General features: G+C 39.2%; 1 protein-coding gene across 5 annotated transcripts in view; it reads left to right on the top strand.

The window, feature by feature from the left end:
* ankib1a (ankyrin repeat and IBR domain containing 1a) overlaps positions 1-9,033 on the top strand; it is an 87,983-nt gene extending 78,950 nt beyond the window's left edge. For 4 of the 5 annotated variants that reach the window (XM_043690254.1, XM_043690251.1, XM_043690253.1 and 1 more), the window contains 3 exons: positions 2,544-2,652; positions 4,889-5,016; positions 6,085-9,033. In XM_043690254.1, the coding sequence (XP_043546189.1) occupies positions 2,544-2,652; positions 4,889-5,016; positions 6,085-6,816 (969 nt within the window). In that variant the 3' untranslated portion in view covers positions 6,817-9,033. The remainder of the gene's footprint in view (positions 1-2,543; positions 2,653-4,888; positions 5,017-6,084) is intronic. The other variant, XM_043690255.1, reaches the window with a different exon arrangement.
* The last annotated feature ends 6,384 nt before the right edge of the window (positions 9,034-15,417 follow it).

Genomic DNA, 15,417 nt, shown 5'->3' with positions numbered 1-15,417 from the left:
GGGTTTTATGATTTCTATTTAAAAGCCTTTTTAGGCTGTAATGACTGCACAGGACAGCTCCTTTAAGTGACTTCTAATCTTGATTCCAGTTATTTGCATCTTTTTGATACACAGTAGCTTCACAAGGATGTGTTGTATCTGGTAAATTTATGTTAAACTTTGGTAAAAGGATCAGCCACGTTCACACTGAGTGGTGGTAAATATTTGTTACTTAACTGCTCATGTAAAGTACAGTTGTCCGTTTTTGTATTCAAGATGTTTTTGACTAAAAATACGGTAATGCATATGATTTGATTTTGATATATATTATTGTCATTTATACAGAGATACAGTGAAAAGTATTGTTTTGCATGTTATCAGACTAATCATACCTTACATAAGTACATCAGGGTAATAGAGCAGAATGCAGAATTTAGTGTTACAGCACAGAAGGTACAGAGAAAGATCAACTCTAATATGAGAGTTCCGTTCATAAATCTGATAAGTTGGAAAAGAAGTTGTTTTTAAATCTGCTGGTACGTGTTTTCAATCTTTTATATCTTCTGCCTGACGGAAGAGGGTGGAAGAGAGTATGACTGGCGTAGGAAAGGTCCATGATGATGTTGGCTGCTTTCCTGAGACAGCAGGAAATTTAGATGTAGTCAGTGGCAGAAAGGCTGGTTTTCGTGATGGACTGGGCTGTGTTCACGACTCTAATTTCTTGCATTTTGGGCAGAGCAGTTGCCAAACCAAGCTGTGATGCATCCAAATAGGATGCTTTCTATGATAAAAATTGGTTAGTCTTGTGGACATGCCGAATTTCCTTAGCCTTCTAAAGAAGCAGAGGTGTTGGTGTGCTTTCTTGACTGTATGGATTGACATGGATGCATCAATGGTGATATTTACTCCTCTTCTCCACTTCCACCTCAGCATCATGGATCTAGAGAGGGGAGCATCCTCTTCTCCACTTCCTAGCTCCTTTTGTTTTGCTGACATCGAGAGAGATTGTTGTCTTTACACAATGCCACCAAAATCGCTATCTCTTTCTTGTACTTTGTCTCATTGCTTGCGATCCGACCTACTGCAGTGCTATCATCAACAAATTTGTATATGGAGTTAGAACTGAATTTGGCCACCCAGTGCTGAGTGTGTAAGGAGTAAAATAAAGGACTGAGTGCGTAACTTTGCAGAGCACTGGTATTGAGGATTGTTGTGGAGGAAGTGTCACCTGTCCTTACTGATTGCAGTTTGCATATGGGTAAAGTGGTATCTCTAAGCAGCACTGATTTATTGGAAGAGGTACACCGCATGAGGAACAAAGCCTTATGAACCCAAAGGTCAAAGATGTACTTGTTGGTCTGTACTAGATCAACTGATTACAGGTATAGAGTTAGGTTGTTACAATTAGCCTTTGTATCTTTAGATTAAGGAAAAGAAGATGAAGTTTCTTCTTCCTCTCATAGTCCTATAGCACGGATACTGACCCTTTCATCCACTCAGTCCATAGTCCCAAACTAAACTAGTCAGATCTGCCTGCTCTTGGCCCATATCCCTCCAAATCTTTCGTATTCATGTACTTATCCAAATGTTCTTTCCAATGTTGTAATTGTACCCATATCCATCACTTTCTCAGGAAGTTCATTCCACACGCGACCATACTTTGTAAAGACTTTGGCGGTCATGTCTTTTTTAAATCTCTGTCCTCTAATCTTAAATATGTAGCCCCTAGTCTTCAAATTCCCCATCCTAGAGAAATTACCATTAACCCTGTCTATACCTTATTATTTTATGAACTTCTATAAGATCACCTGTCAACCTCCTATGCTTCAGTGAAAAATGTCCCAGCCTATTCAGCCTTTCTTTATAACTCAAATGTTCCATACCCGGTAACATCCTGGTAAATCCTTCCTGTAACAAGGAGACCACATTTGGACCTAATATTCCATCAATTGTTCCCTCAGTGACACCTCAGAAATGTCTGTCTGGTCATAAGATGAGAACAGGTAAGCATCAGCTGTGTTGCCTTGCACTCAAAAACCAGCTAAAGTTCATTTTCTGATGGTTAACATTGAAAAATCATATGTTTCAACTGTCAAACTGCATTCCATCAAATTGCATCCTGTGCGTGTATATCATTCTTTAAGTATGTTATAAACTGCACGAGTATCAGGTGTAGTTTTCAATTAAAGTAGGTTTAAAGATGGAGAGTAACTAGCTGTCTCTTTGGCTTTTATTTTAATATGACATATTTTGATTCTATGTTTGTACTTAAATAGTCATGTATAGAATAGTTTGAGAAACTATCAAGTACACAAAAACTTTAACACAAATGTTTGTACATACTGTAAAGATGTCATAGGCTGAAGAACTGACAGGTGCAAAAGCAAGCTACTTCTATGTCACCACTGGTAGATGGGTGTAATTGCAATAGGAAAAGATCAGTGGATATTGTTGCACATTAATAATAGCAGATGTTGACGAGATATACAATTTTGTTTCTGGCTAGATGTTCAAGTACTGTGCAATCTTTCCTAAACATGCAACCACTTATTTGTTGAATTTAGGAATATGCTGAATTCCAGTATCGACGACGGCATAGACAACGGCGGCGAGATATGCATAGCCTTCGCAGTAACACTCCAGATCCTGAAGAGCCGAGTGATAGTACTATAGGTAACAGTGAAAACACATAACTCTTATTTTTCTAAACTTTAAACTTTCAGTGCTTTTTTTTAAAAATGTTCAAAAAAAACGAGCTGCTTTTGACTTTCAGTTCTTCTGGATTTTAAATTATACAGTGAACTTGACATTTCTTTCACTGATAGGAACTAAGACCAGAACCAAAGAGTTGAAATTACAAACTTCACTCCATTGCCAATACAACTCAGCATGAATAGTGTCAGCCTAGTCTTACTGATTCCACAGTGCAAAACTGCCTTTCATTCAGAAAATAGTATTACTTGGAAAATAAAGTGTATAGAAATTAAGCACTACAATAATCTGAATATTCTTGGGAATTTGGGTCTTGAACGTGTTTTAGGCAAATTACAAGGAGCTTAAAGCATTTTTATTCTTGGTTTATTTAGTTAGAAGTGCTAGCTTAATTAGATGCACTGGTTTTTAAGTTCAAATTAATATATACTGGTTGTTAATCTTATGGTTTCCTGTAGATTTACAAACAATGAAAATTTTCCTTCAGTCATTTATTTCTGAAGTCTTCGAGTCCCACATTGTAGCATTGATACACATGCTAACATTGTAATCTTAAAGCCAATCAAATATCAAGAGTTACTTTGTCATAATGATGTTTCTAAATGATATATCAAAAGCCTAAAATGTGTAACAATCTTTAAATTAAACCATGCATTCCTGCCTCTCCCTCTTGTCTCTTCAAACTTTTAAACAATGACACATGCCATTGCTGAGATAGTTGTTATTTATCATACAATAAATAAAAGAACAGATTATAGTAGCAAAGATCCTTATGGGGGTATCTTAGGCCAAACCTTAAGCTGTTCTGTACAGTAGTATTAGCCAGAAGCTGTGCTGAATAGGAAAGAAGCTTTTTTTTTAAAGGTGTTGCATTACACTTCTTTATGCTCTGTGACAGCAAAGAATGATGTGCATTAATCCCAAGATTCATCCACAATAAGTTCCAAATCTCTGTTGTAGATTCTAAAACTGATATTTCACTTGTGAAAGCTTGTTTATAGTAATTTTAATCAACCTGTTTGTACAAGCTTTTGATATGCCTTTGGAGCAGGTGGGACTAGAACTTGGGCCCTCTTGGTCCCCACTACTGTCACTGGAGCCCAAGAAAGATTGTTATAGATATTTTCAAATCAAACTGTTCAGAGATGTTACGACACTCCTTGGGAGCAGGTGGGACTAGAACCGAGGGCCTCCAAGTCCAGAGGTAGGGACACTACGACTGCACCACAAGAGCCCCTGGATTTTGTTTTAAATAGCAGAAGTAGTCACCTGCTCAGTCAACTAGAAACTGACATTTAAGTCTTTGAGGTAGCTGAGGAAAGGAAGGGATGCATTAACTTCTTATTCATGCAAAAGAAAAACCGCATGCCCTTTAAGTCTTTATGCTTCCTCCAAATTTATGACCGTGGTCATTGAATGAAGTTGGGAAAAAAAAATCTGGAAATGCTTGTTGGTGCAGCAAACCTAAGATTTTTTTTTACTTACAATACTTCTACATACTTTTATTCTGCTGTAAATGCTTAATCGAGCTGATTTGAAAGTCCTTTGTATTTTTACAGTTACCAGCAGTTTTAATTCAGCTGAACATAAGATAGTGAAATAATGATTATGCCAATGGAATATTAATCCAGGACCACAGGTCTATTTTCTGAAGACATGAGTTCAAATCCTACCATAGTGGATGTTGATCAACTTGGGTACCTAGATGCCATTACACTAAGTAAATTAGACAATTTGAATTCAATAATGGTAACCATATAACCACTGTTGATTGTTGTAAAAGGCCTGAAAATAACAGAATTTGCTATCTTTAGCTGGTCTCTTTGCTGTCTCTAAGGCTCCACGATCGGCTCCAAGACACGCTGGCCTACCTCACAATGCCCATTGTATCATAAAACCAAAGATATGAGAATATTCAATTCAGATTATAGCATGTGGTTAAAACGTAAGATAGAAAGTAAAAACTGAACATAGCTTAGTACGTGTTAGTCATATTTATTTTAAGCAAGATAATTTTTCAACGCAACGTATCTGACTCTATTATGCTTTAGTCAATTTGTCCAGCTATGGGAAACATCTATTTTGAGCCAATATAAGTTATTGATGAGTTATTCCACAGAGGACAAAAATAATCATATGCACCTTTCCATAAGTATTCTGTATCACAGTTAAATTTTATTTTGTTTTTTGATTCTAGATACCCATGAAGGTAACAGCAGACGACATGCTTCCATGGTGAGTTCAGCATCCATGAGTATTTTGCACAGCTCTTCACTTCATGACTATACACCTGTCAGTCACTCTGAGAATCAAGACTCTCTGCAGGTACCTCTCTTAGTGCAATCCACTACCCTTCAACCATTTTTGCTTTGCTGCATGTTTAAATTGAAGAAAAAGACAAATGGTACACAATTGTATTTATTTTGATTAATGTATTGTTCTACAATTTATTAGATATTTAGTAATTCAAAACTTTCCATATATTTGATCCTTCACAATCTAGTTTTTGGTATGTAACTTATGGCAGAGTTTGATGTCAGTAACTTGTATTTAAGTCAATAATTTCAAATCTTGAACTTGCTATCACTGAAAGAGAAGCCGAAGCTAAGGACTGATAATTAATGTGATAAGTTCCTATTAAGCATCTCACCTTAAACAAAAAGCTGTCAAAGAGGGATTGTAATGAGCATTTTTGTATTTTCATTTTCTGTGATCATATAGACTTTTTAAAAAAATAGGCATTTCAGTATTGAAGTCAAGTAAGTACAGAATCAGAGCAATTGAAGACAATTGAAATTAATATTTAATACCACAGTGCTGAGCTGTCAGTTCTCCACAAAAGCTGCTCTGCATTATGTTAGGCTGGAGGGAGCAGAGAGGGAGGATTTGCTTTTTACAACACAAATACTTTATCTTGCAGTCTGTGTGTGGGTACTCACCTCTGCTCAGCATCTCATTGACCAAAAAGGATGGAAATTTGCTGTGTGGGGAACTGTGAATGCCCATTTTGCATCATTCCCAATGGAAAGATCTGACATTATACTGATCTGCCACTTTGAACAAAAAGCACACTTGGATAAACCCCTTTTTCCAAAGTCCTGTGTGATGATTAATTATCTGTCTGTAGTTTATAAAGCTTACTATTGTTACCAAATGGTATGTTCTTGTTTCTTCTGTCTGTATCTATAGATCTGAATTTAAAATGGACTTGTCCCTATAACCCTGTCATTTTAAAAAAATATATATACTGTGTTTTAGCTAGTCTGCTGTTGTTCATTGGTGAGAGTCTGCTCAAACAGTTAAAATAGTTTTTAATCTGCATATCTTAATATATAGAAGAAAACTGTTCATGAAGTCTTGGCATTGATGATACAATTGTTTTCTTTCTGTTAGGCTTTGAGCTCACTTGATGATGATGATCCAAATATACTGCTAGCTATCCAGCTGTCTTTGCAAGAGTCTGCTCTTGCAGTGGGTGGTGAGCCGCAAGACTTCCTTAACAACGAGTTATCTTTAGGGGCCATTGGTACTTCTTTACCTTCAAAGCTTGACACAGCCCAGAGAAGTATGGATACTGCTGGAGCTTTGAGCAACTCTCAGCTGATGGATTTGGAAGACAGCTTTATGAGATTGGGTAATAGTGATCCTTACTCCAGCAGGTTTGGTACCTCTCAGCCTTTTGATGTACAAAGTAGCTTATTTTCATCTGTTGAAGGAACAGAATCCACAGATGCAGATCCTGCCATGAATGCAAATCTCCTTGGGAATATCATGGCATGGTTCCATGATATGAATCCTCAGAGCATTGCATTAATTCCTTCGGCATCTTCTGAAACTGATATAAATTCTCAGCAACTCAGCAGTGCAGAGGAACAAGGATCAAGCAGACTTGAGATGCTCCACAGCCTTCAGGAGGATCATGCTCTCTTTGAAGCTACAGTCATGAGCGAAGGCAAAGGAACCCATGTTGAAGACATTTCGGAAAGTATTGGTGCTACAAAATCTGAGCCACAAGCAGAAACATCGGGTGTAAGTGACAGCAGAAGTGTAATGTTGTTGAGTGATAACTCCCAGCAGATTAACACATCATCAAATGAATGGGAAGAACAAATTCATTTGGTGTAAGTGCAACGATGTAGGCATCTGTTACAGTCACTTATGTTTTGTCCCAAAAGCTTCGATCAGCATGAACCGTAGACTGATGCATCATGTAGGAGGGCTGGGAAACCCATCAGTGGTAGTGGGATCCATAAAAGGTTTGAGCTCTCAAAAGACTGTCTCAATTAGTTGTCAGCCCTGCACCAGTCCCTGAGTTTTCAATGAAGAGCATAAAGCTTTTGGATCCTTGGTCTTTAACTTACTTTACTTACCAACTAGCAATTCTAAAGGATCTAAACTAAAATTACTGATAGAAACATGAAAGTGAGGCTATCTTATCCAACAGTACTGTTGGTAGCACTATGAAATGCACTATGGAGAGCCTTTTAAAATACTTAGAAGCTGATTGCAAAGGAAAGGAAGCACTGCCATAAGTGAAATGTGGTGCCAAAATTTAAAAGGTTGAAACCAAGTAAATATAACTTTATTATATTCAGCTTGTGCCTGCACTAGTCTGAACGAATCAGAACTCTGGAGTAATTTCCAGGAGGTGGCATCTTTAAATGAAAATCGATGCTAATTCGAACTCAAGTGGCATGGGTGCTGCAGAAATGTAGCTTACGCTTTGATTTGTTCAGTGGTTGCTGTTTTAAAACAGATTATTTTTTAAAATCAGAAGTGGATATTAACAGGCGCGCTGCGTTTGAATTCCACAGATACTTTATTGTAAGTGCAATCGTAGAGTCTTTTCCTTACTATAAAGAAGTATTCAGTTAAAAGCACTGTCAGTGCCACTGGTCTTAAGAAATAGACTTGAAATATAGGCCGAAGATTTCTTTACTGCAAAGCCATCCCTTATAGGCAAAAAAAAGTTAAAATGACATGAAAGCCACAACAATCAATCAAATGTCTGGCCTACTCAGTCAGTCCATCATTGTGCCTTTGCCTGACCCACTTGGTTGGTTGCCACATATTTTTGAAGCATCAGAGACTATCACTTTAAGATCAGATGAACACAAGTATGACTGAAAATACTTTTAGCTTGATTGTTGCCAATTGTATTTTGGGTGGACAGTTTTGCATCAAATATTGGATATTGTTCTGTGGAGATTTATAGTTATAATTTTCACAGAATACTAAAATTTGGTTGATCTACAAAAAAAATCAAGCTTTTCCAAGGAATGAATTATCTGGAATGAACTAATTGTGCTAATTTTTATTAGAAAAGTTTTTATTTTTAAAACCATCATGCTTTAAACCAGGTTTTTTTTTTAACTTGGAGAATTTAATTCAGTTTTTAAAATTTGGAGCTTAAATAGCAACCATGCAAAGCCCAAGACGTGTAACTGGTTTAAGTTTGAGATGTTTCTCTTATAGTTTGGTTTTACCTTGAGTCAGTCTGTGACAACGTAGTGTATTGAAGTAATTTCAGTTTGATATTGGAAATAAAAAGACATGTTTTACATGGCATTGAATATGTACTGCAAAGTTGAGATATGTAAGGGTGTTGTATATGAAGTTAATAGTTTTGTGGGGTTTTGTTTTTGTAAAAGCATTGTTTAATTTGTGGAGTTTGAACCATGGTCCATTCTGTGTAATGTTGGCTGTGCATGGTCACAAGGTCATTCAGATTCAAAATTGTATATTCTGTTACAAATTTTAAATGTCTTGGATTAATTTGAAAATCAGAAAAAAAATGCAAGACTATTTTTTAAGACAATGGGAATTTTATAATAAAGCCAACTGTTAACCTTGATTTATCTCTGCAAAAATGTTACTATTTGCACTTTCATAGTACTATACTTGATACATTCCCACTTTATATATTGATACAGTAATATTGAGATGCTTGGCCAATGCAAAATATTTAAAACAGTTAAACTGTACAAAATTAACTTTTTTGATTGGACTATTGTTCTAAAAAACTAAAATCTAAAATTGTTTAACTTCACAGTCGGACCACCTACCTGGAATTGTGAAGAGAGCCTGTATTTTCATTTTCTTCTTTCTTTTTCAAGCTCCTATAATTCTATTTTAAATTTTGCAAGTCAATATTCTTCCTCTGAAGTCAAACAATAAAATTCAATTCATTCTCATGTTGGTTTCAGTGAAAACTGCAGTTCTCTATTTACTGTTTTAAAAGTATAATTTCCTTTGGTTAAATGTAATATCATGGAAATGGATAGTAGTTTGAGCAACAACTGTAAATTAATATTTATAATAAATTCACATTTCTGAACTTTTTAAAATAGAAATGGTTGATGTTTGTTCAGCATTATGCTGAAATAGCAAATATGATGGGTTGCTTGTATATTTAAGAAGAATTATCCAGTTAGCAACTATGCACATGGACCCTGGAGACTGCTGAGCTAACCAGTCCAAATTTGAGGCATTGGTCAGGGCATGATAAATGTCTCTATTTCCTTGTTAGAAACCTTTTAAAAATAAATTGTTACTATTCAAAGATTTCTGGCAGTCAGAATCTCACCTTCGATTATTATATTCCTCCATATACACAAATATGAACATACTACTTAAAAAGGTTAAAAGAATCTAATAGCTGAGAGCCAGGAGTTTCACCCTTAGATAGGATCGATGAACTGGATGCAAATCATGTTACTTTTGCAAACTGATTTTTTCCTGAAAGTGTCTCGAAATTGTTATGCATGTTTGCATGTATATGATTTTCAGTGAACCATTGCCATCAGGCTGTCTCTTAAAACAAACTTAGGTTTTGCATTTAAATATATTCCTTTTTCTGTTTAAAGATAGAAACCTGATACCATTTTCTTCATAAGCAGAAAATTGATTCATGAGCCTGAAGTCGCTGGTGGGCAAGTTGTTGGAGGGAATCCTGAGGGACAGGAATGTACATGTATTTGGAAAGGCAAGGACTGATTAGAGATAATCAACATGGCTTTGTGTGTGGGAAATCATGTCTCTCAAACTTGATTGAGTTCTTTGAAGAAGTAACAAAGAGGATTGATGAGGGCAGAGCAGTAGATGTGATCTATATGGACTTCAGTAAGGCATGCGACAAGGTTCCCCGTGGGAGACTGATTAGCAAGGTTAGATCTCATGGAATACAGGGAGAACTAGCCATTTGGATGCAGGTAGAAGACAGAGGGTGGTGGTGGAGGTTTGTTTTTCAGACTGGAGGCCTGTGACCAGTGGAGTGCCACCAAAGATCGGTGTGTGTCCACTACTTTTCATCATTTATATAAATGATTTGGATGTGAGCATAGCAGGTACAATTAGTAAGTTTGTAGATGACAACAAAATTGGAGGTGTAGTGGACAGCGAAGACGGTTACCTCAAATTAAAACGGGATCTTGATCAATGGGCTAATGGGCTGAGAAGTGGCAGATGGAGTTTAATTTAGATAAATGTGAGGTGCTACATTTTGTGAAAGCAAATCTTAGCGTAAATTATACACTTAATGGTAAGGTCCTCGGGAGTGTTGCTGAACAAAAAGACCTTGAAGTGCAGGTTTATAGCTCCTTGAAAGTGGAGTCGCAGGTAGATAGGATAGTGAAGAAGGCGTTTGGTATGCTTCCACTTAGTCATGGTATAGTTGGACCAACAATGCCATTAGAGAGGAATGCCCGGAGTTTTGACATAGTAGCAATAAAGGTCATGATTTGGGGATGCTGGTGTTAGACGGGGGTGTACAAAGTTAAAAATCACACAACACCAGGTTATAGCACCAGCTAGTGTGCTTCCAGTTAAACCTGTTGGACTATAACCTGGTGTTGTGTGATTTTTAACTTAGCAATAAAGGAGCAGTGATGCAATTCCAGGTCAGGATCGCATGGGCTTGGATGTGCACTTGCAGATAGTGGTGCTCCCATGCATCTGCTGTCCTTATTCTGTTAGGTCGTAGAGATCATGGGTTGCCATGAGCTGTCAAAAGAACTTTGTCAAGATGTTTCTTATCCATGCCAACACTGCTGGAACTAAGTGCTGGTGGAGTGGGAAGTAAATGTTCAAGGTGATGGATGACTTTCCTGTCTAGAATATGCTTTGTCCTGGATTGTGTTGATATTTGTGTTGTTCAGTTACACCTGGAATACAGATATTGGACAGAGTTTCATCACCTTCCTGACTTGCATCTCATCAACGGTGAACTGACTCTGGAAATATGGAGATGAGTTACTTGGCATATAATTCCAAACCTCTGAAGTGTTTTTGTAGCCACTGTGCTTAACTGGTGATTGGTCCAGTGAGGATGTGGTGGCAGTTCAGAGGATGTTCACCAGATTGATTCCAGGGATGAAGGGCTGAAAATGTGTTGCTGGAAAAGCGCAGCAGGTCAGGCAGCATCCAAGGAACAGGAGAATCGACATTTCGGGCATAAGCCCTTCTTCAGGAATTATGCCCGAAACGTCGATTCTCCTGTTCCTTGGATGTTGCCTGACCTGCTGCGCTTTTCCAGCAACACATTTTCAGCTCTGATCTCCAGCATCTGCAGCCCTCACTTTCTCCTCCAGGGATGAAGGGGCTATCATGTTCACAGCGATTGAATACCTTGAGCTTATATTTGCTGGAGTTCAGAAGGATGTGGGGATATCTGATTGAAGTATATAAAATGCTAAAGGGGATTGATAAGGTGGACATTGAACAGATTTTCACCCTAATGGCACAGTCATAGAATTGAGAGGATACTGTGTTTGAGAGGAGTTCAGCTCAAAACTGAGATAAGAAAAAACTATTTCTCTCAGGGTTGTGAATCTGTGGAATTCATTTCCCCAGAGTGCAGTAGAAGCAGAGTCAATCAACAGATTCAAGAAAGGAATAGACACATTTCTGATGAAAAGCAGAATACAGGGGAGCAGGCAGGAAAGTGGAATTGAGTCCACGATAAGATCAGTCATGATCATGTTAAATGGTGGAGCGGGCTCGTAGGTCTGCATTGTCTGCTCCCATTCCTAATTCCTATGTTCCTACAATTTAATCTAAAGTAACCCATTCATCACCAGGATCACAAAATGTTGAAGAGTGATCTAGTGATGGGATTGTCATTGAAAGTCCAAGGAAGATGGCTAGATTTTCTCTTCATGGAAGCATTCATTACCTGGTGCTTGTGTAGCACATATGCGACTTATGTGGCAGCCCTAGTTTAAATAATCCCTAGATTTTGCTGCATGCAAATATAGTCTGCTTCAATAACTGAGGATTTCCAAATAATAATAAGCACTGCAATCATGAATGAATATCCTTACTTTTAACCTTCTGTTGAAACAAAGACCATTAATGAAACAGCTGAAGCTGGTTGTGACGACAGTGAAAAAATTGAGATATAGCTCTATGTTCTAAGTCAGGATGGTGTGAGACTTGGAAAGGCATTTATAGGTGGTGGTGTTTCCATACATCTGCTGACCTTGTCCTTCTAGATGGCAGAAATTAGCTGTTTGGAAGATGCTGTCAAAGAACCGTGGGTGTTTGTACTATTTAGAACTGGCATTGTGTGTAGGTGGTGAAGAAAGTGAATTATTGGAGTTGGTGGATTGAGTGCCAGTCAAACAGTCCACTCGTTCTGAGTGGAGTTGAACTTTGAGGGTTGTTGGAGTTGCACAATCTAAGTGGAGACAATTGCACAACATTTCTGGCTTGTGCCTTGGAAATGTTGGACAGGCACAGGGAAGACAGGAGGTGAGTAACTGCAGAATTCTGAGTCTGACTTGGTTTTGTAGCCACAGTGCATGAGCCAGTTTATTTCCATTTCTGGTTAAAGGAAAAGCTTTGGATGTTGACAGGGAAGAATTCAGCAATGGTAATGCCATTGAACATCAAGGAGTGATTGCTCAATTCTGTCTTATTGGACATGGTCATTGCCCTCTACTTATGTGGCAGGACTGTTATTTGCCACTTGCAAGTCCAGGCCTGGATGTTTTTATGTCTTCCTACAAATTAAAATTTATAACATTTTGACTGTAATTGCAAGACCCAAGTCAACTACAATTTTAGACTGAGGTTGTGTGGCACTACTGTGCCAAATGGGAAAGTATTCAAACAGATTTAGCAATCTACATCCATGAGGTACTGTGGAGTAATAGCAGCAGAATTGTACTCAAATAATCTGCAACTTTACAGCCTGGTAATTCTCATACTCTGTCATTACATCAAGACAGAGAATCAGCCATGGTTCAATGATAATGGACATGGTATGCCAAGATCAGCAGTAGGCACATCTAAAAATGAGCTGTCAACCTGAATAAACTACAACACAGGATTACTTATGGTACCAAACAGCATCAAAGCACCATATGATCAAGCTAAGCAAATCCGCAACTAACAAATCAGATTAACACTGGTATCTACCCAACTACGTGGAAAGTTGCCCTTGTTTGTCAAGTACACAAAAAGCAGATCAGTTCCTACCTGGCAGTCCACCCTTCATCAGAAAAATAATGGATGGTGCCCACCTATCAAGCAGTGCTTACTTAGCAATAACCTACTCACTAATGTTTAGTTTGGATCCAACAAAGCGGACGGGTGGTCGATGTTGGATGGGGTTGGGGTCGAACTGGGTTTGGGGGATGGTTGGGGGCCAACAGGGTTTGGGGGCAGGCAGGGGGGCGGTGTAGGGGCTTGCATGTGATGTGCTGTTGTCTAGTCTCCTGAACAGGCAGCAGACTTCACAGAAATCTCCAAACCCCAGAGGAAATCAATTAACCGAGTAATCAATTATCCGAATGAAATAGTATCTGCCCATCTCGTTCAGATAATCGAGGTTCCTGTGTACTTAGTTGTAGTCTGGATGTGATCCTTGTAGGCAATTAGAATACGTTCATCTGTGCACAGAAGATCTCTAAACTGTATCTGTAAGAGTTTGGTAGAGAGAGACAGTCTGGAAAGATCACAGAGCTTCGCTGAGCAGAACCTAGGTCTCTGACATTTTGCAAATAAGAATGAAGAGCTGGGGAGCCATAATGCATCCTTGCTTTATGGCACTAGTTATCACATGAACACCTTGTTCAAACATGCCAACACCTTAGCTTTGAGAACATGCCATTGACTAGGTGGATTGTCCCTGTTTAAGCTTTAAATTTCCGACCAGCATATATCGATCTTGATATTGCTGTCTGCACTTGTAGTTGTCTTGATCCAACCATTGCATGGCATACACACTTTTATTGTTGTAAAATATTTGTGAATTAATATGAGCAGGCCCATGGGAGCAGTTGGGTAATATTCATGATCACTGGGGAAGTACACAGTTGTCCCCAGGAGAAAGGTGAGGACTGCAGATGCTGGAGAGTTAAGAGTCGAAAAGCGTGGTGCACCTTTTCCTCCATTACATTGATGTTAGTATTGACGCCACCTCATGTTCCCTTGAGGAGGTCAACTTCACCAACATTTTTCACCCTGACCTCAAGTTCACATGGACCATCTCTGACACCTCCCTCCCTTTCTTGGACCTCTCCAAATCAACATGGATATCTATTTCAAACTCATCCACTCCCACAGCTACTTTGACTACACCTCCTCTCACCCAACCCCCTGTAATAATGCGATCCCTTACTCCCAATTTCTCTACCTCCTCTGTATCTGCTCCCAAGAGGAGCAATTCCACCCAAGGATATCTTATTTCAAGAACCGCAATTACTCCTCCCACATGATCAGCAATGCTCTCCATTGCATCTCATCCACATTCTGCATCTCTGCCCTCAAACCCTATCCTGTCAACCACAACAAGGATGGAACCTTCTGGACCCCTCATTCCACCCCACGAACCTCCAGATAGAGCACATCATCCTCTGTCATTTTTGTCACCTACAGTCAGATCCCACCACCAAAAATAGATTTCCTTCTCCACCCCTATCTGCGTTCCACAGAGACCATTCCCTCTGTGACTCCCTTGTTCGGTCTGCGCTCCCCACCAACTCATCTCCAACAAACACCTTCCTCTGCTGCCATAAAAGGTGCAAAGCCTGCGCCCACACCTCCCCACTCCCCTCAGTCCAAGGCCCTAAAGGATCATTTCACATCTGGCAGAGATTTTCCTGCACATCCTCCCCCTCATTTATTGCATTCGTTGCTCTCAATGTGGTCTCCTCCACATCAGGGAGACCAAGCGCCAACCTGCAGAGTGGTTCAGGGAACGTCTCTGGTCTGCACGCACCAAACAACCCTACCACCCTGTGGCCAACTACTTCAACTCTTCGTCTCACTCCTCCAAGGACATGCAAATCCTGGCTTCCTCCACCACCAAATCAAAACCAAATCACTGGAGGAAAGCCACAGACACTGACCAGATACTCAATTACAGGAACAACCCACTCCACCCTCCTCTCCAACCTTTCGCCTACACCCCCACTTCCATCCACTCTCAGCTACCTTCTCCCCAGCCCCACCCTCTCCCATTTATCTCTCCACCCCCGAGGCTATCAACCTCATTCCTGATGAAGGGCTCCTGCTCGAAACATCGATTCTCCTGCTCCTTGGATGCTGCATAACCTGCTGTGCTTTTCCAGCACCACACACTCTCAACTCTGATCTCCAGCATCTGCAGTCCTCACTTTCTCCTACAGGAGCAATCATCCAATCATCCTCAAACGGAGCTGCATGAGAGCATTATTTAAATGAGCCACAACACACTGCAGTACCCAGGAATTAAGACAAGCC

Source organism: Chiloscyllium plagiosum, chromosome 5, assembly GCF_004010195.1.
Source record: "Chiloscyllium plagiosum isolate BGI_BamShark_2017 chromosome 5, ASM401019v2, whole genome shotgun sequence".
In the NCBI taxonomy this organism is placed as follows: Eukaryota; Metazoa; Chordata; class Chondrichthyes; order Orectolobiformes; family Hemiscylliidae; genus Chiloscyllium; species Chiloscyllium plagiosum.
Note: the sequence above shows the minus strand (reverse complement) of the source record. Positions and strands in the feature narration are given on the sequence as shown.